General features: G+C 49.3%; 1 protein-coding gene across 2 annotated transcripts in view; it reads left to right on the forward strand.

The window, feature by feature from the left end:
* TRAPPC9 (trafficking protein particle complex 9) overlaps positions 1-22,418 on the forward strand; it is a 555,131-nt gene that overhangs the window by 174,558 nt on the left and 358,155 nt on the right. For both annotated transcript variants that reach the window (XM_039232979.1, XM_039232980.1), the window contains one exon: positions 4,844-4,968. In XM_039232979.1, coding sequence (XP_039088910.1) covers positions 4,844-4,968 — 125 coding nt within the window. The remainder of the gene's footprint in view (positions 1-4,843; positions 4,969-22,418) is intronic.

Genomic DNA, 22,418 nt, shown 5'->3' on the forward strand with positions numbered 1-22,418 from the left:
CAGGCTCTGAGCTGTCAGCACAGAGCCCGATGCAGAGCTCGAACCCACGAACTGTGAGATCATGACCTGAGCCTAAGTCGGATGCTTAACCAACTGAGCCACCCAGGCGCCCCAAAGGACTCCTATTTCCACAGTAAAAAAGAATCTGTGTCCTTTGGGAGCTGGTGATGGTTGTGTAATTTGCTGATGATGGGAGCTTTCCCTGGGGAAGAGGAGAATACACTGTGTCCCAGGCTGTGTGTGAGTCAGAGTGACAGTGCTCGCATTTAAAATACTTCTGAGGGGCACCTGGGTGGCTCAGTCGGTTAAATGGCTGACTTCTGCTCAAGTCATGATCTTAAGGCTCAAAGGCTCGTGAGTTTGAGCCCTGCGTCAGGCTCTGTGCTGGCAGCTCAGAGCCTGGAGCCTGTTTCAGATTCTGTCTCCCTCTCTCTCTGCCTCTTCCCTGCTCATGCTCTGTCTCTCTCTCTTTCAAAAATAAGTAAACATTAAATAAAATAAAAGAATACTTTCGGGCACCTGGCCTTGCCTCAGGAGAAGATGACTTAGGGGCTGCGTGACTGTCCGGCACCTTGGGCACCACACTGGCTCACAGGCCTCACCTGACCTAGTATCCCGGGCAGGGTGCTGACAAGTGTGGGGCTTATGTGTTGTGTGTCTGTGTTCAGAACGCTAGCCCCTTGCAGGCCCGTGGTGTAGTGAGAGGTTTTCTAGATGATGCCCACGGTACTGGGAGAGCGGGAAGGGGAAGCTCCTTCGACCGACCGGAACAGCTATGGGCTGGGACTCTGCCTGATGGGATTTTCGCCTACCCAGGAGTTGATGGTTGACTGACTGTGACTTTGGGGTGATGGGATTATTGGTGAACGTGGTGTGCAAATGTATCAGTATCACATCTGACCCTGTAGCATAGTCATTGACTTAATATCGACTGAGAATTTATGATTTGCTAGAGCCTGTGTGAGCTACTATAGGGGACAGAGGAGTGAAGCAAGAATTGTGTCTTCAAGGAGTCTCCAGTCCACTAAGGGAGCTAAGACATGTACGTAAGTTGCTCTGATAATAATACATGGTTTTGTTGAACCCTTGCCAGGTGCCCGGCATTGTGACAAGCACTTGATATGTAGTAACTCGTTCTTGCAGAGAATCATGCACTTTACGCATTCAGGTCCTTCCCATTTTAGGGCTGAGGAATTGAAAGCTCAGAGTTGAAGTAACTTGGTAAAGATGACTCCGCCAGCAGCTTCCGGCCTCTATGCCTTCCGTCTTCCCGGACACGGGACCGCACGCAGTAGGCCCGGGCCTCGGGTAGACAGGTCGCTGGACTCTGAGGAAGAGTCCTTGCTTTCGGCCACAGTGATGAGGGGACACGTGATGGAACAGGCAGCATGTGAACTAACAGTGGGACGTGAGGAGACACAGAGATGGAGGTCAGAGGAACGGGAATTGGAGAAGCACAGACATGAGAAAACACGGGGGGGTTGAAATAGGGGAGACGAGGAGTGGATTCTGGCAGAATTGCCAGAATCCGGTTGGAAGGACTGACCCACTTCACAGCTGGGCTGTGGCCCCTGTGAGCCTACTTTATTTCCTGTCTACCCTTCACTTACGGGGTCCTCTTCTGAGGCCTCCCCTGAAGCTTCTGGGACTTCCTTCCGCTCTGCTTGGGGGACACCGAATGCCGGTGTTCTTACTTGGTCCTGGGAGTTTGTCAGAGGCTCTGCCCCGGTTCTCAACTTCTCCGTCAACTCTTCTGGAATCTGCAGGCACCCTGAGATGTGTAAGGAAATTTAATGCCACCTCCTGTCTCTCTGTTTTTTTCTTCTGCCAGATCATGGCCCTGTGGTTACTCGCTGCCTTGCTAGTTCTCCAGCACCTTGAGGAGATTTTAAAGCTATTATGTGTTCTGTATTGTTCTCCGTGGCTGAGTTGGTCTGAATTGTCTAGCCTGCTGTCTGCAGAAGTAATGCCCCGATACTCACTTTGTCCCTGTGCAGTCCGAGCTCTCGGTGGGACCCAAACATCCAAGTTGCTAAATGGATAGTCCCCTGGTGTGGGGTAGCATGTCCCCGCATCAGTTATTGCCACTCTGACCTTGGGGAGGTTGTTATTCATGGCTCTTCCTTAAGATGGGAGCGAGTTTACAAGCTACAAAATACCTTACAGACAGGCATTGGCATCTGACCAACCTCACTTTCTGCCATTTGTTCTCCCTTTGTGTCTGTTCTCCTGTATCTTAAGCCAAAATTAGTAGTAGTTTTCAGTTCTCACACACGTGGGCTCTGGTAAATTGTTCTAGGAGCCCGGTCTACACTAGAGGTCTCTTGTACTGGACACACTTACGAGTACCCTGTGCATGCCAGCTGGTTTGTTACCCAACTCCAGCTACTCAGAATTTACCTAACAGGACACCATTTCTCTATGTTCTTAAATAATAAAACTATTATTCAGTAAACTCACTAATTCAGCTGGGGTCTTCTTAGCTCACTGGGGACTTGTTTCCAGCAACAGCTACTTAAGGTATCTATCACCTCAGACCTGTCCATATAAATAGACTTGTTTGCAAATGGAACAGTGTCCCAGAAAGTAGAAGGTCAGGCACACTTCCATGTGACAATTCAGACCAACTGACCCTACCTGAATAAATCGTTAAAATTTTTTGAAAATAAAAATAGAATTGTGTTTTTAAAACTTTTTATGGTGAAATTAGATACAGATTCTGGAGTGGGGGATGGGTGACATAGGTGAAGGGGATCAGGGGCACATGAATCTTGAGCCCTGAGTGGTATATAGAATTGTTGAATCCTATATTGTTCACCTGGAACTCATAACACTATGTTAATTATACGGGAATTAAAACAAAGATGATATAATGATATAAATGATGAAATGCTATAAATGCTGTAAAACAAATACGTAATCTGATGAATTGTTACAAGGTAACACTCTTCTAACTCTGACCTGAATCAAATTCTAGAGCTTCACCAGCCAGGTAGCCTCTCCTGTGCCCCATCTTTACCCCCAAAGGAAACACCATCTTGATTTTTCGTCACCACTTAGTCTTGCTTGCTTACAGGCTCAGCACATGAGTATATGTCCCTACATAGCATAGTTGATTGTTACCCATTTATTTAAGTTTCTCTTAATGTGCAGGTATCCCCACTCTTTCCTTTTCCTAGTAATTAATTTGCTGAAGAAGCTGGGACATCTGGCCTGAGGAGGCTTCCGCAGCATGGGCTTCTTGCTTGTGCGCTTGTGGTGCCCTTTAACGTGTTCTTCTGTCCCCCAGCGTTTCCTGAAAATGGGCAGCTTGACCGGTTCATCTCTGACCCTTTTGGCAAGTGGTGGTCTTGTGTTCTCACGTCAGGAGACCGGGGGTGTCCAGTTGTTTCTCTTGTTGTGATGTTAGTAATTGCTGGTGCTCCTTGTGAAGATCAGTGGTTCTCAACCAGGGATGATTTTGGACCCACTCTCTTTTCCAGGGGATGTGTGGCAATTGTTGGTTACAACTTGGGAGGAGGTTGCTACTGGCCTCTTGTGCATAGAGGCCCGAGATGCTGCTACACATCGCGCATGCACAGCGCAGCCTCCAACAGACAGAATTGTCTGGCCCCACATCTCAGTGTTGAGGTTGAAAAATCCTGGACTGGGGGGTGTAAAATAGGGTTCCAGTTTTATCACTTCCTTTTCATTTTGTTAGAATACTTTTATACAGATACACGCTGCCTCGTCATGGCATTATCAAGTCGTACAGTTCATAAAACAGAGTTTAAATACTCGATTCTCTGATTTACCAGTTTTCAGGAAAATCAAGATTCTTCTCCTCCACAGGTGGCCGTGGACTTAAAAAAAAAATGACAATGAACACACGGATTAAATGTGGATTTAACTTTTTTAATGTTTGATTAATTTATTTATTTATATTTGGTGTTTTTGGGGGAGAGAGAGAGAGCATGAGCAAGGGCAGGGCAGAGAGAGGGGAGCAGTGGACCGGGGAACAAAGTGGGCTCCACACCGACAGCAGCAGGCTCGATGTGGGGCTTGAACTCACAAACCGTAAGATCGTGACCTGAGCTGAAGTCCGACAGGTCAACTGACTGAGCCACCCAGGTGCCCTGTATTGTGGATTTAAATTGGGATCTGCTAAGTACAGATTTAAACCTACCTGAAGGGTATCCATCAGTTGCAATTACTGTAACTTCAAGTTTCAATTGTGTCTTGAGTCGGCGGGAGCTTCTCCAGATGGTGCAGAGGCCTTTGACACAACCCTAGTCATCTTAGTGTTTCCATGTTCTGGTGTAGAACTAGCTCTCCAAACTTACCTCTACGTTTCCTGATGCTGACTTGGCATCATCCGTTTCTTTGAGAAGCCCCGACAGCTTTTCCCTAAAAGTGAGCCAGTGAGGGGCGCCTGGGTGGCTTAGTCGGTTAAGCGTCCGACTTTCACTTAGGTCATGATCTCACGGTTCGTGGGTTCGAGCCCCGTGTCGGGCTCTGTGCTGACTGCCAGCTCAGAGCCTGGAGCTTGTTTCAGTCTGTGACTCCCTCTCTCTGACCCTCCCCTGGTCACGCTGTCTCTCTCTCTCTCTCTCCTAGAAATAAAAAAAAAAAAAAAAAAAAAAATGAAAGTGAGCCAGTGAGAACTCAAGACCATGCTCATCATGTTGTGCCGGTGATTGTTTCTAAGTCTTTACTGGGGACAGAGCTGGTTACAGATACACATGTACACTTGTTTACTTTCTTTTTGTTCGAAACTGATACCTGAATTCAAGTTCGGGGCAACAGGTTTTAAAATATTCCATATTCTGTATTTGCTAACAACATCCTAAAATTTCACTTCTAGACGGAATCAGTGTGAGCGGCTTTCCACTGTGCAGTCCCTTTCGACAGGTCGTTCGGCCTCGAGTGGAGAGCAAGCCTGCGAACGCCCCCGAAGGCGGCAAGCCGGGAGACCCGAGCCACGTGAAGGTGAGTCCCCCCTGCACAGGCTCCGTCTGCTCGGCGGCTTGGTCCTCTCAGTTTCGGCCACGCCTTTTTGGAAGCAGAATGTTGAGTGCTGTTGAGAAAGGAAAGGAAGAGAATCGTGTTGGTGGAAAGCTGGTTCCTCGGTAGTTTTCAGCGTGGAATGTTGTGGAAAAGCTGTAACAGCGGAGCTTGTGTGATTGTATTGTTGCTAACTCTCATTTCACGAAACACTGGGAGTTTGGGGGTTGAGTCAAGGAGTGCAGTGATGAAAGCAGAATATTTCCTACCTTTTTCCTGTTTGTTTGAAAACTGCATTTATTGAACAGTCATTCTCTGTATTCATCCTCTGAACTCAGTCTTTTGGCAACCAACCACCATTTGGTTCCTAAGTGCTGGGGAAGCCAAAATGAATACACAGTAGCAGTGCAGAGGTGCCAGCGACTTCTGGCGGAGCAGAGACGGCTGTTTGCCAGTAGCCCTAGTAGACGTCTGAGCTCGAGCTTGGAGTTTCGGGTCCACAGCATTTGGGAAAGCCGTTTGTCCGCACCTGCCCAGGGTCAAGGTGTGGTGAGCGCACCGAAGGTCTTTGCAGCCACGGCGGGGGTGTGGGGGTGGTGGTGCAGGCAGCTGGGTCACCAGAACAGCTTGTCAAGTAAGCATGTGTTGAGGCCCAGCCTAGTGGGTACTGCATACAGTCTTGATGCCAGCATTTGGGGGGCTTGACCGATGGGACCCATCTTCCGAGCTTGGCCAAGCTGGTAGTGAGTCCGTGGTATGGAGAATAGTGAGCATGGATGCTCCCTGAGGAGAGGTTGGGGTGAGGGGGAAACCAGCTGCTTTTGGTTGACAGGGGTCCTGTCGTGGATGGAAGTCACAAGGAGTTGGGTTTCAGGGAGCAGTCTTCTCCACTGACAGCCCTGACATAGAGCCAGTGGTGTCTGATGTACCTGGGAGCTGCCCAGCACCTGGCGCATGCCGAGAGGCGGCCTGTGTACCTGGGAGCTACCCTGTGTCTGGCTCACGCCCAGAGGTGGCTGGGGTACCTGGGAACTGCCCTGTGTCTGGCGCACGCCCAGAGGGGGCCGGTGTAACTGGGAACTGCCCTGTGTCTGGCGCACGCCCAGAGGCGGCCGGTGTAGCTGGGAACTGCCATGTGTCTGGCTCACGCCCAGAGGCAGCTAGTGTACCTGGGAACTGCCCTGTATCTGGCGCACACCCATAGGCGGCTGGTGTACCTGGGAACCGCACTGTGTCTGGCGCATGCCCAGAGGCGGCTGGTGTACCTGGGAACTGCCCTGTGTCTGGCACACGCCCAGAGGGGGCCCGTGTACTTGGGAACTGCCCTGTGTCTGGCGCACGCCCAGAGGTGGCTGGTGTACCTGGGAACTGCCCTGTGTCTGGCGCACGCCCGGAGGTGGCTGGTGTACCTGGGAACTGCCTGTGTCTGGCGCACGCCCAGAGGCGGCGGTATAGCTGGGAGCTGTCCAACGCCTGGCACACACACACCGTAGCTTGCCTGCGGTGTCAGGCTCCTCTGGGAGCCAGGGGACTGGGATGTGGGAAGATGCTTCCCAGTACGGGAAGGAAGGCACCAAGGGGTGGTGGAACCGCAGGGCATGGGATGCTTTTGGGGGTAGTTTGTGGCACAGAGCGATGGAGAAGCTGCAGCAGTGATGTCCTCGTGGGTCCTTGGGTGTGACGACTCCTGCGGTCTCCTGATGGCCAGCCTGGGGCTGTTGTCAGTTCTTCTTCTTGCCCAGGCCCCCGAGGACCGGCACTTCCCTCTGTAGCTCTGCCCCGCTGCCACTTGGCCGTCCCCATGGGAAAGAGTCTTGGAGTTGAGGACAGAACCTCAGAATCTCCGAAGCCTTTGTTCAAAGTCTGTTGGGTAATGGTGGCTGCGGCATCAATCCTGTTTTCTTGGATTGAGTGCTGCAAGGCTGGATGCGCTGTAGTTCTTGGGTGATAAGTGTGTATGGACGTAAGATGAGCATAAGCGTATGTAAATGGAATTGCCAAGCTGTAATTACCATTTGCTGTGTGCAGCCTGTGTGTCAGGCCCTTGTGAGAGTGCAAATGGACAAGTGCTACACAGCGTTTTGAGTAGGTGGTCTCCTCCAAAGAGAGAACCGTGGCTCTGAGCTGATGACCCCAGCAGTGCCCCACTCCAGTCCCTGTCCATTGCACTGGGACACCTTTCTTTGTGCCTTTTCCTGAATTTTACTTGAAAACAAAGTCCCAATGCCTCTTTTAAAAAATTTTAATTCCAGGGGCTCCTGGGTGGCTCAGTCAGTTAAATGTCAGCTCAGGTCATGATCTCCGAGTTTGTGGGTTCGAACCCTGCACTGGGCTCTGTGCTGACAGTTCAGAGCCTGGAGCCTGCTTCGGATTCTGGGTCTCTCTCCCTCTCTACCCCTTCCTCCCCTCATGCTCTGTCTCTCTCTCTCAAAAATAAACATTTTTTAAAAAAATAAAAAACTTAAAATATGTAATTCCAGTGTAGTTAACATACAACGTAATATGAATTTCAGATGTACAATATAGTGATTCAACAATTCCAAACAACACCTGGTTCTCTTCAGGACAAGTACACTCCTCATATCCATCCCCTACTTCCCTATCCCATCTGGTGACCATCAGTGTGTTCTGTCTAGTTAAAAGAGTCAGCTTCTTGGTTTGACTCTTTTTTTTTTCCTTTGCTCATTTTGTTTCTTAAATTTTACATATGAGTGTAATCATATGGTATTTGTTTTTGTCTGGCTTCACTTAGCGTTACACTCGGTACCTCTATACATGTTGTTGCAAGTGGCAAGATGTCATTCTTTTTAATGGCTAATATTCCATTGTATATCTATGCATCTTTATCCATTCATCAGTCAGCAGACACTTGGGTTGCTTCCATAATTTGACTATTGTTGATAATACTGCTATAAACATTGGGGTGCATGTATCCCTTTGAATTAGTGTTTTTGTATTTTTTGGGTAAATACCAAAAAATTCCTGGATTATAAGGTGTTCAGTTTTTAGCTTTCTGAGGAACCTCCATATGGTTTTACAGAGCGGCTGCACCAGTTTGCATTCCCACCAACAGTGCATGTGAGTTCGCCTTTTTCCACATCCTCACTAACACGTATCATTTCTTGTGTTGTTGACTTTAGCCATTCTGACAGGTGTGAGATGATACCTCATGCCCATTTTGATTTGCATCTCTGTGATGATGAGGGATATTGAGTATTTTTTTTGTTACCGAGATGCCTATGACATTTTATTTAAATCTGTGATCATAAAGTAATGTGTTCTGTAGGAACCAGAAACAGATGGAATTAAATAAACTATATACCTTTGCTTTTGGTGCTAAAGAGATTTTACCAGGCATTTATAAGGATGGGGTAACAGATTATTGATTAGAAGACTAACATGAAAGCATGAACTAAATTTCTAAGGTGAGTGGAGAAAATGAGATTGAAATATGACCTTGAGCTTTGGAGTCCAGGAAAAATGGACTATAAGGCACAATAGTGACGGCTAAGAAGCCTATACTAACTTCCTGTTTACAACGTAATGATTGAAGATGGCTGAGCAGAGGGTCCTGGGCTCCCCACTCTGACAGACACAGCAAGGCTGCAGCTACACATGGCGCAATTCTCTCTGAGAGTGACCTCAACACAGGTCAACGGGTTCTCCACAGCCGAACACAAAGAGGCTGCCACTCTGAAATGTGATGGGGAATCAAATTCCTACAGGGGTACTCGCAGTTGGAAGGGATATCCTAGGTGTGGGGGTCCTCCCTGGGACTGAGGGATCAAGCCCCACATTGGGTGCATCCTGCCCTGCCCTGGGGATGACAAGCCCCCATGACCTATGCGTTTGAAAATCAATGGGGCGTAACTCCAGCAAAAGCAGAGAGCTATAGAAAATCCAGTCTTGACCCTGAAAGGGCCTGTGGGCTGTATCCCTGGGTCACAGGGACCGCTCCGAAGTTGCATTTTCAGAAGCACATGTACCATAGCTGAAGGAGGGCTGTTCGCTACTTGTAGGGTATGTGCTAGAGAGACTGGGGTCTGTAGGAAGCTTCCCTAGGAAAGGAGGTGCTGAACACGTGTAGCCTTCCAAGCAGACGCAGATTCGCGCACCCTCCATCTATCTCGCTAGCAATGCTTGCTTCTTCCTGGTGTTCCCTGTGGACTCCCTCTGCCCCATCCACCTACCCCTGTGGGGGCCCCTTCCAGGTGGCTCCCAACCTGCTGTATCTATCTGGCAGGTGGCCTGAGACAGGACCGGCTCTTCCCAAAGGGGTCCTGCCTCCGGAGGAGGGGAGATGGCTGCACCCACCAGCGTACTCGCAGCAGCTACAGCCAGGCCTCTGAGCCATTCCTGCCCACAGGCGTGCTCGCAGCAGTAACAGCTCGGCCACAGCAGGACGATGTGTGCAGTCAACACAAGGGACACGCCTGGGGCACTCAGTTCTGGTGAAGGGGTGGGGGGGGTGAGCGCACTTCTGGGCCCTCCGGGGATGACTTCTCCACAAAGCCTCTACTTTCAAGATCAGGAGACAAAGTATGTGATCAACCTAACACGTAGAAACAAGCACCAACAAAATGAGGAGATGGGAATATGTTCCAGAAAAAAGAGCAAGACAGAATCTCAAAGAACTAAACAAAGCAGTTAGAAGCAACATACCTCATGAAGAGTTCAAAATAATGTTGAAGACCCTCCCCGAACTGAGACAAGCCAAGGAACTCCATGAGAACTTGACTAAAGATACAGAAAATAGACAACCAGTCAGAGCTTGACTAAGGAACCCCAGTGAAAGATGTGTGGCGGGGCCCACTGTAGATGAGACGGTACAGACGATCTGTGATCTGGTAGGCGGGGGATGGGAAAGCAAGCGGGATGAACTGCCAAAAGAAAGCAATTTTAAAAGATGTGGGTGGTTGAAGGAAGGGACCTCTGGAATAATGCCAGATGCGCTAACATCGCCATTGTATGTTTCCTGAGGGGGGGACACATTTTTGAAGAAACGATGGCTGAAAAGTTCCCTAACCTAAAGAAAACAGACATCATGATGGTCCAGTAAGCCCAGAGAGTCCCAGATAAGAACCCAGAGACCCACAGGAAGATCTGTTACAATCTAATCAAATACCAGAAGTTGTAAAGAGACTTCTAAAGGCAGCAGGAGAAAAACCCTTCACTACGAGAGAAATCCCGTAGACTTCTCGGCTGGCTGTCGAGCAGAAGCAGTAGGGTGTGTTAAAGGTGCCGATGGGGAAACAGACAGCCAAGAGTCCACTCAGCAGGGTTATTGTTCATAATTGAAGGAGATCAAGGAGTTTCCAACACAAGCAAAATCTAAAGAAGCTCGGCACCACCAAACCAGCCTCCCGAGAAATGTCCAAGGGTCTTCAGAAAAGAAAATGCCATAAATAGAAGTAAAAAAAAAATCAGGCAAGAAACTGTCTTACTGGTAAAGGCACAGAAATAGTACAGACTGTGGATCAGCCACTTTAAAAATAGCTTGAAAATTGAAAGACAAAATAGTAAAATCAACAGTAACTTTAATACGAAGTTAAGAGATACACAAAATAAAAAGATGTTATGTCAAAATACGAAAGAGCTCTTTTCATGCACCTGGCCATCTGGATGTCGTCCTTAGAGAAATGTTCATGTCTCTTGCCCATTTTTCATTGGATTATTTGTTTCTGGGGTGTTGACTTGTATAGGCTCTTGATTTTGGATCCCCCAGTCCCCTCCATCCTGCATGCCAACCCTTAGGGTTTGCCCCATGCTGGGCTAGGACGTTCAGTTCCCTGTCTCGCCATTTCCCATGTACCCACTACCCACCCGAGAACTTCAGACAGCTTGGGGGCCCTCCTCAACCAGTTTCTTAGCAAGAAAACTGGAAGGAAAGGAACTAACCTTTATGAAGTGTGTCCTGCAGGCCAGGAGCTGTGCTGGGTGCCACGGTCACTCGCACGCGTGCACCATCTGGGCAAACCACCTGCTAGGTAAGGAAGGACACGAGCTTTAAGGGGGTTATGTAACTGGCCCAGGGGAGCGGGATGAGCTGGTGGTAGATTAAGGGTCTGAATCCGTGTTCCTTCTTCTTACCCTGGGGTTGGACCCTGAGTAGGACAGGCCCCTGTGTGTGGAACCTGAGGAGGGCACTCGGGTGACAGACCCTTCGCACAGGCAGGTGGGAAGGGGTGTGCGTGAGCATCCGTGGGCGTGCGGGAGAGCTGGTCCTGCTGGTAACTGCAAACCTGTGCGGTCCGGCTGCTTTCCTAGGGAGCCCGTGCGGGAGCTGTGCTCGGGGGGAGGGGGGCCCTTCACGGGGCTTTCAGCTTGCTCCCCAGTCCTCCCTGAGGCACAAATAATATGACCTGATTGGAAATGTGCTAAAGCTGTAAAATTACCACCGAGGAATGGTGTCGTCATGGAAACCAGTAACCCGGTGAAGGCAGCTTGTAGGGAGCCCCTCCAGAAGTGGGAAAAGCTAGCACGTGCTTCCTGAGATTCCCCAGAAAGGTTGTGTCCCTTCTCTGCCCGGCACTGACTGTGTCCGTCCATGTCAGTGACTGGTTTTCTGCATACCTTGTGAAGAATCTTCTAGGACTCAGAAAAGAGAAGTGTGAGGTGGCTACATTTTAGAAATAATATTTCTAGAAGCCAGGTGCTGCAGTAAGGCCCCCTTGACCCTCTATTTCCCCATCTGTGAAATCAAATAATCTTGCTTTATAGGGTTTTTGGGAGGCTCAACTAATATCAGAGCTTGGCAGGGGAAAAATACTGGAGCAAATCAAGACATAATAGCAAACTGAGACTTGATTCTTGTATATTAGAAGAAAGGTAAGGTGGGGTGAGTCCTGGCTCACCGCGAGCAGCCCCGGGTGGGGCAGGGTTATGGGGTCACTGACCTGGAGTAAGTTGTCTGCCGTTACTCCTCCTCAGCCCAGCCTCCCTCCCCAGGGTTGGCGAGGCCAGTACCTGTCTCTGCGTCTGACCCTGTGTGCACGCTGTGAGGTGGCCGGGGCTCCCCTGAAGCCCTCCTGGGAGGACCCAAAACTGGGGTGCCCTGTCCTGGGCTGCCGGGCTGCTTGGGGGATGAATGGGAGGCTTCTCACCTGACAAGGTGGCCTGTGTGGAGCTGGGGCTGGATGACCAGAAAATCTGGGAGCTGACAGAGCCCGGGAGCCAGTCAGCCACATCCACGCAGATGCTGCAGCAATCGTGTGTGGTCTGTGCCCTGGCTGCTGAACAAAGGCCGTGCCTCCGTCTACGGCGTCACTCTGTGAACAGCTCACGCCCACCGAAGAACAGTCTGGAATTCCTAACACAACCAAGGTTTGCCGGGAGGTGGGTGAGCGGGCCAGCTTCTGGCCCAGATGTGCACATCTAGTCACTGGGGGCTTGATGGTACCTGCCCATCAATGTCAACAACGTTAAGCACCCAGTTCTTGATTTCCAGTCAGGTCATGATCTTGTGGCGGTGAGATTGATCCCTTTGTTGGGCTCCACACTGAGTGTGGACCCTGCTTGGGATTCTTTCTCCCCCTCTCTGTACCCCTCCCCTACTCATGCGCACACGCACTCTAAATAAATAAATAAATAAATAAATAAATAAATAAATAAATACCAGAATAGGACTCCTGGCCGCAGCTTAATAGTGGCACCTTTGTCCACGGTCACCTCCTGGGGAGCCGGGTTTTGTGCCGACCGCTTTCTGTGGACCTTCCCTTGCAGTGCTCTCTATGCTGCTCCGACACCCTCCACGATCCAGCCAGTGTCTCAGTCACACACTCAAGATACCCGACCCTGGCTTCCTGACCTACAAATTGGGGAGAAAAGTGTGTTCTCCTGCACGGCTGTTGGTGCAGAGCCATTGAAGCACTAGCTGGGCAGCGTGCGGAGGAGGAACACCAGGGGTGGCCTGAGTGGGGGGTGGGAGGGGTGCTGACGGCACGGCCAGGGGCTTCCTGTTGGGAGCCCCCCGCACCCTGCCTGCCTCTCCCACACGGGCCTGTGTTCTGTCCGTTCTGTCCGGTGGACGAGCCGGGCTGGGCCCACAGAGGACTTGTCTCCTGCTGCCTCCACGCTCTGTGGGATCCCAGCATTTCTCTGTTGAGGTGTTTGCTGTTTCACCGTGATGTAAACTGTGCCGGAACAGGGGCTTCCTCCCCCTGATCTCCTGGGTCCAGGCCTCCAAGAGCGTGGAACGCACAACAGGTGCTTGAGAGGTGGTGGTTGACTGCGTGTTTTGCCAATTTTGGGCAAGTCACTTGCTGGACAGGAGGAGTGTGTGTGTGTTTTGAGGGAGCCTGATGGAGCTCTGTTCCCCTGGCTTCCACGGGAGGGCTCTCTCATGGCGTGAGCCCGGGGGACGGGGAGGCTGTCATCCCAGAGCTTAGGCAGTATTGCTGTGCATGTCTGGGCCCCAAGCCCCCTGGGCCAGGGCCTCGACGTCCTGGCTGCACGTGGCTGGCGGTCATTGGTTGCGCTCCCACCTCTGAGGTATTTTTTTGTCTCGTGGTTTTGTGGTTCTGTTTCTCTGGGGAACTGAGACTTTGAAGACCACGAGCAAATCTCTATCACTTTAAAAGGGTTCTCATTTTGCAAAGTATATTCTGACACTAATGAAATTAGAATCTAATAACTAAATCTTTGAGGCTTTTTCAAACATTTGGAAACAAAATGACATACTCAAAACGCATGGGCTGAAGAAGAGTTGAAAAATAAAAATAGCGAGTATTTGGACATGAGCGAGCATGAGAGCGCAGTGGGGCGCCGGTGGTCTGCGGTGGTCCCCGAAACAGCGCTTCTGGGACATGTGTGCACCCGAGGCCCGTGCTGGAGGAGGAGGGCCTCACGTCAGACCCCCACTTCAGCTTGAAGCAAGTAGGAGAAATGGAAATCAAACCTAGTGCAGACAAGGAAATGAAGGTCAGAACACAAGACAGGAGCCAAAACCCTAATCTAGACGATGAGACCAGAAGCTTGTTCCTGGAGAAGAATGAAATTTACCAACCTGCAGCCTGCTTGACGGGAGAGAAAGACACGACTGAAGACACGCGGAGCAGAAGACGGGGCCTCACTGACTCTACAGAGGGGGAGGGGTGGCGGGTGTTGTGAGCCACTCTGCCCGCAAGTCTGAAAGGCGAGATGAACTGCACAGATGCCTTGAAAGACACAAAACACCAGAGCTTACAGCCCGGGCTGTTGGGAGTATCTAGTCTATTAAGGAAATAGAAAGTTTTGTTAAAACGTTTCCCATAGAGGAAGCCCAGGCCCAGGTGGCTTCACTCCTGCATCTTCCCAAACATGAAGGGAGGCTTCATAGGAGTCGCACATAAACTCTGCTTTCCAGGGGCATGAAGGTGGGAATAGTCCCGAGCCATTCTGTGAGGTCAGCACGACCCTGGTGACAGAAACAGACAAAGATGATGAAAATGGCAACAGTTTCCTGGACATGGAGGCAGACATCGTAAGCAATACCTGCGAGGTAGGGTTTATCTGAGTAACGTGAAAGCCAACAAATGTAATTTTTCATTTCCGCAAGCCAAAAAAGGGAAACTATGCAAATATCTCAATAGAGAAGAAACATCTGATAAGATGCCTCCCGTGGTGCTTACAGGTGAATGCTGGTCACGTGTTCCCCGAAGGGTGGCCTCGCACTTGACCCCGCTCCGCTCCTCAGCCTCGCCCGCCCACACTGCTCCTCCGTGGAGCTGGCTGTCTACGTGGCTTGGAGGTTCCTTCTCCGTGCCTTTGGTGCTGGGCATGTTCCCCGTCCTCACTGCGGGACACACTGTGCCCTCGCCTTGTCTGTCCAGTCTTCACGCAGGCAGAGCCAGGCACTCCCTCCCTGTTCCCACCTGTTGCCTGCTCCCACCTCTGTAGTCGTTCTGTGCTCGCGTCTCCAAATTCCTGGAACCGTAGGACCCTCGTGGCCGCGGGGTGGTCCTTGCCACGTGGCACATGGCTCAGCCTTCAGCAAGCTTCTCTTGATCCAGGTAGTCCAGATTACTAGGTCGGATATTCCCTGTCCGTGGGAATTCTATTTTCTCTGAAGAGGTGGTCCTCAGTGTGGCAAAGCAGGACTGTAAAGTTAATTTCTTCTCAATCGTAGTAAAAGGTTTAACTTTGGGATTCTTCAGAATCCCAGCACATTCAGATGATCTCTTACATCATGTTAAATGTTCCGGAATACTTTAGCTTTTATACTAAAGAACCGTAAACGGTATAAAGGGCCGTGGGGTGTTCATAAAGTTGTCACGTGTCTTACACTTGAGTAATTGTGTTTATAAATAGATTGGAAAGATCTGCTTAAGCATAGTTTTTTTTTTTCTCTTTTTTAACTTGAATACATTTGCCAGGTTATGTAGAGAATGTAACTTTCTAAAGCAGTGTTCCAGATAGAAAAGAGCTCCGTGAGCCTTTTGGGGCCGAGGCGCAGCAGAATTCAGGTTCATCTGGGAGGAGAAAGTGTATTAGGCCATTGGGTCATGGTCTTGGACTTGCTCGAGGAGGCATCGGGCATGCTGGCCAGTGTGTCGTGGGATGTGCTGCCTGGGAAACTGAGCCCTTGAAGCAGTGTTTCCAGATTACTTCTGTCAGGCTCCTAACTTCACAGTGTGCAAGTGAAAATCATCCAACAGCTCAGGAAGATTAAGTAACATGCCCAAGGGCACGCGGTTCCACAGGAGAAGTTAAAATTCAAAGCCTTATATGCCTGAATCTAAAGCTTGTGCTATTTCTACAATATTGTGCTGCTGCCTCTGTATATAATTTCTAAGTCTGACCTGATTATGGAGCACAAAACATTCTCTATTGATTTAAGCCATATTTATAGAGCAGTGAAGTATAAGCTTTCTGCCTGTCTGCCCCTGCGTTTCAATCTGTAAAATACAGCTAATAAGACTTCCTCCTGGGCTGTTGTAAGGAGTAAAGTGTCTGCTCTTAGCTCTGCTAGATAAGAGAAGCTTGCAAAATGGCCAATCCAATTCACTTCCAAATTATTCCTAATCTGTCCCAGTAATAGTCAGAGAGATGGCATTTCGTTCTACAAAGTTAAGCATAAAGGCTTCAAGGAATCCTTTAATCTGCTCAACTCCTCTAAAACTTAATAAGAACTTTAGCAGGAGGAGCAATGCAAGAGTCTGCTGCGTGTGGAATTCTGAAAGCAAGTCACGGAGAGGTCGGGAGGGTGCCCCTTGGGGCTCTGTAACACCTGTGGACTTGGGCCTGCCGTGGTAACCACGTTCTCCTGAACCCCCGTGACCTTTCGTCTACCCACTGCCGGCCCGGTTCCACATGGCAGAGGGCGTGTGTCCGGGTCTGCGAGCTGGGGTCCCAGAGCCCACCTTCTGGTGGAGGGGACGAGCCGTAAACAGACTGTCAGGTTGTGAAAAGCACTGTCATCTAAGGCCTTTCTGCGGAGATGCTGCGGTGTCTGTCAGAGAGATGGAGATGGTCCATGCCAGTGACGGTTGCCTGTGCTGGAGTCAGGATGTTATTTGGAACATCCACCTCAACTGCCAAAGTGTGTATTTATGAGCCATTTTCCTCCCAGTAGATTGTTACTCAAAGCCAAGGATGATCCCATCTTAATCTTGGCATCTTCAGCACCTAGTACTGGGACCAACACATGATAGGCTCTAGGTATATGTTGAATGAAACTATAAGGAAAAAAAAAACGAAAAGGCTTCTAAAAAGATTCTTCATTCCCTCATTTCCTTTTAATCATTATTAATCATATGCTGCTTTGGTTTGTAAACATGAGCGTGTGTCTGAATTCTACAGGGGCTTGTTCAGACCAGTGTGGGCCCCCAGCTGCAGAGTTGGTAATTCAGTAGGTCTGGGAGGGGGCTGGTAGTGTACCTTCTTTTTTTTTTTTTAAATTTATTTCTAGGAGAGCGAGAGAGAGACACAGCGTGAGCAGGGGAGGGTCAGAGAGAGAGGGAGTCACAGGCTGAAACAGGCTCCAGGCTCCGAGCTGGCAGTCAGCACAGAGCCCGACACAGGGCTCGAACCCACGAACCGCGAGATCATGACCTAAGCGAAAGTCGGACGCCCAACCGACTAAGCCACCCAGGCGCCCCAGGTAGTGTACCTTCTGCACGAGGTCACAGCTGCTGCTGCTGCTGCTGCTGCTGCTGCTTTGAGGACCACTATCTTCTACTTTTTTTTTTTTTTTGTCTTTATTTTGAGAGACAGAGACAGAGAGCAAGCAGGGGAGGGGCAGAGAGGAGAGGGAGACACAGAATCTGAAGCAGGCTCCAGGTTCTGAGCTGTCAGCACAGAGCCTGACGCGGGGCTCGAACCCACAGACTGTGAGATCATGACCTGAGCTGAGGTCGGACACTTAACCAACTGAGCAACCCAGGCGCCCCTGTGAGCGTCCTTAAGAACAGTTGTGACCTTCCTCAATACTTCCTAGATGAGCATGTGATGGGCTGTAAATAGCCCGGTCTGAGGGACCCCAGGGACTGCTCTGTAGTACCTGGGCTCCTGGGCAAGCATTGTGATAAATATTATAAAATCTGAACAGAAGCAAACAATTCAAATTAAATCCAGGCATTAAAATGCTTAGCTTGGAGGCCCAGAAACCTGCCTGACCCCCTGCCTGACCCCAGTGCAGCCACTTCCATAGGCCGGGATTTATGGTGGCCCAGTTGGGGATTCTCAGAGACAGCAGAAGGGTGGTCCTCTGTCCCAGGTCACCGGCGAACAGGAGATAGTAGGGCATGAGTAGTTGTTACTTATAAGGTGGTTAAGATGGGGGCCCCTCACTTTTCAGGGGCTCAACTCTAACTGGTTGTTTTCAAAAGTGCCTGGTTGTAAAGCAAGGGGGGAACTCGGGGCTGGAATCCCAAGCTCAGTTCCTTGTCTGAGGGTCCACACTGGGTGTGAGCAGGTTGTCACGTTGTAAATGCTGAGACAGCAACTCGAAGGAGTTGTATCTCTCATCGTACAGCCTTCTAAGTCTCAAAACCCATGAAACACTGAGGAATAAATCTGACCCCAGGCGTGCGGTCTGTGCACCGAACAGGGGAGGAAGGTGAGGGAGAGCGGGAGAAAGGGGCCCGATTTCCCAGGCTTCTCCTGGTCCTGGCAGTGCTGCTTTGTGATGGGGACTAGCAAGGAGAGGGTGAGGTGAAGTCACAAGACTGGCCTTGAGGTTTGGCCCGGGGAGCGGAATGTGAGAGGAGCCAGCAGCAGCAGGAGCCACGCTCCGATGAGCACCTGCCGGGCTGCCTGTTGGCACGGCCGTCACCAGAGTCCGTCAGGGCTCCTGGGTGACTTCCTTTTACACGTATGTATTCTGTCAATCTCTTCGCCTATTCTTCTGGAGTTTTAAGATGGGTGGGGTGCCTGGGTGGCTCAGTCTGTTGAGTCTCCAACTTCAGCTCAGGTCATGACCTCGCGGTTTGTGGTTCGAGCCCCATATCAGGCTCTCTGCTGCCAGCAGGGAACCTGCTTCTGATCCTTTGTCCCCCCCACCCCCCCACCTCCCTCACTTATGCACTCTCTCTTTCTCTCTCTCTCTCTCTCTCAAGAAAAAGGGGGGGGTCATGTAGTGGATTCATGGCTTAAAATCTCATTTCCAAATAGACCATGAAGTGGCAATCTTAGGATTTAAGTTCTTAATCTTACAATTGCGTCGAGATCACAGCACTTAAACAATATTCCGTATTAATGAGATTTACATAACACTCTTATTCTACATGCTTTTAATGACGGATGTTTTTGATCTTTGTAGCTAGTGTAGTTGGGGTTCCTTTTCCCGCGGGGCTAAACGTAGATAATACTGGTTAGTCTTCAGGACAGCTTCATGTCTTGTGTGATAGAAACTACTTCCTTTGGTAACTTCTGGCTATCAAGTTACTTACCATGTTTTTGATAATCTCTGTATCTTCTGAACACCAGTGGTACCTTGTTAAGCCCCTGGTGATGCTAAGAATTTCTAGGCCACGTAATTTTGGCATTGGTTACAATCACAGACTTCACAACTGCTGCTTAATGTGATCACTTCTGCATCCCGTTTGGGTGTGGGTACACACTTTTCCTTTTCTCCAGAGATGATTTTTGAATGTCTTGATCAAGGTCTTTCCATTGGCTTTGTTCACCCTCCTCTAAGCTTCCAGCATCTGGCTTAGATTCTCAGCATGTTGATGAGGCTTCCCCTGGGACTATCTGCCAACCTTCGGTTGATGAGAGCCGATCTTCCCTGCCCCCCTTCATCTGGCACCTTTTCACCAGATGGGACTCCGCTGGCACTGTAACTTGCCCTAAGTGCCTCCTCTCCTTCTACTTTTATAGATGTCTCCTTGTGTTTCCTGATGTTCTTAGTCTTTGAAGTTTGATGCCCTGGCCTCCCATGTGGCGTTCTCATCGCTGCCAGAACTCAGGCAGCTGGCAAGTCCTGCTCCCTTACCAGCGTCTCTCGGGCCAGTGGGCTCTTCCATGGTCACTCACACCCACCGCCTTAGTGGAGCCTTCTTGTCTCCAGCCGCATTCCTTCGCTCTTTTCCAGATGGCCCAGTTGCTCTTCCATCGAATCCGCCTGGCACTCAAGCTTGCCCCAAGTACTGATTTTTCTTTAAGCTCTTTGTGCTAGAGGACTTAGTTTATACCGTGGAGCCCCAGGTGGTCATTATCAACAATGGGCCCCACACAGATGTAAGCTTTTCGCACTGCTGCCATCCTGATCTCACTGACCCACTCTGGGAGGTTGTTGGAGCACAGCCTCGTTTCCCACAGAAGGAACTTTTTTATCTTTACAGAAATGGTGGCAGCAAAAACGAATCCCACAGTGCAGCTGAAATGAGCAGAAATGCAAGGAGTAGGTTTGCACTTTCCCACGGCCCGGAGTCTCCCAGTGGGAAACTGGAGGGTGCACTCTTTGGGGTCATTGGAACGTTCATGTGTGGATGCCTGTTGTGTTTGATGAGCATTCCATACACGCATGCTTGGCCATGTTTTTACGAACATGGCTATGTGTGCACGTTTTTTTCCCCCAGACCAACATTAGATCACTAGATATTTTATCACTTTCTGCAGTTAGTGCTATCCCATTCTGTATTTCAGGAAAGTTTTTTAGTTGTCTCAAATATGCAGGAGATAGAAAAATTTGCCTCATTTCATCCCCAAGTTCTGTTTTACCTAATTAGTACAAACCCACACAGTGTGGGACTACTCATTGCATCTGAGTAGGATTGGCCTAATCTTGCACTTTTTTTTTTTTTTTTAAGTCTTCTGAAGAGACTAGGCCATTTGTCCTACCAACTGGATTTGTCTGCTTGCTGCCCCACAGTATGGCTCAACTCTTTCCTTTAATCTCTGAGTTCCTTTTTTTTTTTTTTTTAATATTTTATTTATTTCTAGGAGAGAGAGAGCGTGAGCAGGGGAGGGTCAGAGAGAGAGGGAGTCACAGACTGAAACAGGCTCCAGGCTCTGAGCTGGCAGTCAGCACAGAGCCCGACGCGGGGCTCGAACCCACGAACCACGAGAACATGACCTAAGCGAAAGTTGGATGCTTAACTGACTAAGCCACCCAGGCGCCACTCTCTGAGTTCCTTTAAACTGCCAATAGTATGTAAAGGTTTGATGGGTTTGGATGGAATATTTTTGGCTAGAACACTTCACAGGTGAAGTTGGCACTTAAAGTTGTGTGACATTAGAGATGTAGAAATTAGATTATATCTAGCTTTCCACCATTAACGAGGTTAAGCTCAGCCCCTGGAGAGGGTAATGGGGGTCCGAGCCAACCTTGTTCTTGCCCTGGCCACTAGAGAATGTTCCGCATGTTGGTACTTGAGTAGTAATACAAATGCATCAGTCATGCATCTGATGGTTTTTAAATCAGGAGATTATCCTTCCTGATTTAATGTCATTAAGATTTTTATGAAATAGTTATCTAGATTCTGTCTCTAATTTGATCAGCGGCCTTTTCTCGCTTTGAGTTCAACTACCAGGGCCATTCAATTACTCAGAAACACAATGCATACCAGGAAACAAAATGCTTCCTTTTTCCTTTTAGTTTGTAATTTCACATGAAGGAGCTATTTAAAACCGGTCTTCAAATGGTGAGAAATTAGTGGGTTTTTTTTCCTCTTTCTCTTCATTTGAAGACCATTAAAGACTGGTGGATTTTCATTGACTTGATGTGTGTGTGTGTGTGTTTAAATATAATTTATTGTCAAATTGGCTTACATACAACACCCAGTGCTCATCCCAACAAGTGCCCTCCTCCATGCCCACTCACCCATTTAGCCCTCTCCCCTAGCCCCTCATCTACCCTCAGTTTGTTCTCTGTATTTAAGAGTCTCTTTTGGTTTGCCTCCCTGTCTCTCTGTTTGTAACTGTGATTTTCCCCTCCTCCTCCCCCATGGTTTTCTGTTAAGTTTCTCAAGTTCAACATGTGAGTAAAAACATATGATATGTGTTCTTCTCTGCCTGACTTACTTCACTCAGCGTAACACCCTCCAGTCCCATCCATGATGCTGCAAATGGCAGGATTTCACTCTTTCTCATTGCCAAGGAGTGTTCCACTTAACCATTGTTATTTTGATTGCTATGTTGTCCTCACTTTAGCTAATGTTAATTTTGTTGTGTGCTTTTGACATGACTCTTTTATCTTTGAAAGATTCATTGCTTTGTGTTATAAGAGTGGTCCCAGAGCAGGGGCTGCTGGGCCTATTTTATGCCCCAGGGAAATGGGGCCTGTGAGGGTGAGTGCTTGTACCACCAGGTGGTGGCGAAGTGGATACTCCATCCTTGACTCTCTACCCAGTGGTCTCTGCCACACTCCTCTCTTTAGCGTTGATGGGACAAGTTTGCTGTCACCGTTCCCACTCAGAATTCATGCTCTCACTTGGACCAGTTACCCGCTGCCACTTACTCTGTGTCATTTCCTAAACATGCAAGCGAATGGGAACATTTTTTGTTCTTTAGCAAGTATTTACGGTAACGAGATCTTTGTCTGCCTTCCCAGTTGCTTTACTGCATCCCAGTCAAAGGGGACGCACAGGCGACAAGGTGTGTTTCTGGCCCTGAAAGAGCTGGGCGTGTTGGGGCGATGCCGACGGACTCACGAGTCACCAGAAAGCGGGCCCCAAAGGGGAGGGGAGGACGGCTGTGTGTATTGGCAGATGCTGGGGTGAGGCCTCAGTGTCCCAGACCTGGAGCTCTGGGGTTGGGTGTGTGTACACGTTTTACATGTTAATTACATTTGATGGAAAGGAAAGATAGGGGCTTTGGAGTCGAAAGCATGGTTTGGGTCCAAGTCTTGCTCCTTACACTTTGTTATCTCAGGCAAATTACCTCTCTGTTCCTTTAAACTTCGGTGGGGAGTATTATGTTTATTTCCCCCAAGGGTAGTTTTGAGAATGCAGTGATGTGATCCATCCAGTGGAATTACGGTATTTATCGTCAGTGCCAGTCTCGTCTGTCTACAT

Source organism: Hyaena hyaena, unplaced genomic scaffold (genome assembly GCF_003009895.1).
Source record: "Hyaena hyaena isolate Hyena2069 unplaced genomic scaffold, ASM300989v1 scaffold_69, whole genome shotgun sequence".
NCBI lineage: Eukaryota > Metazoa > Chordata > Mammalia > Carnivora > Hyaenidae > Hyaena > Hyaena hyaena.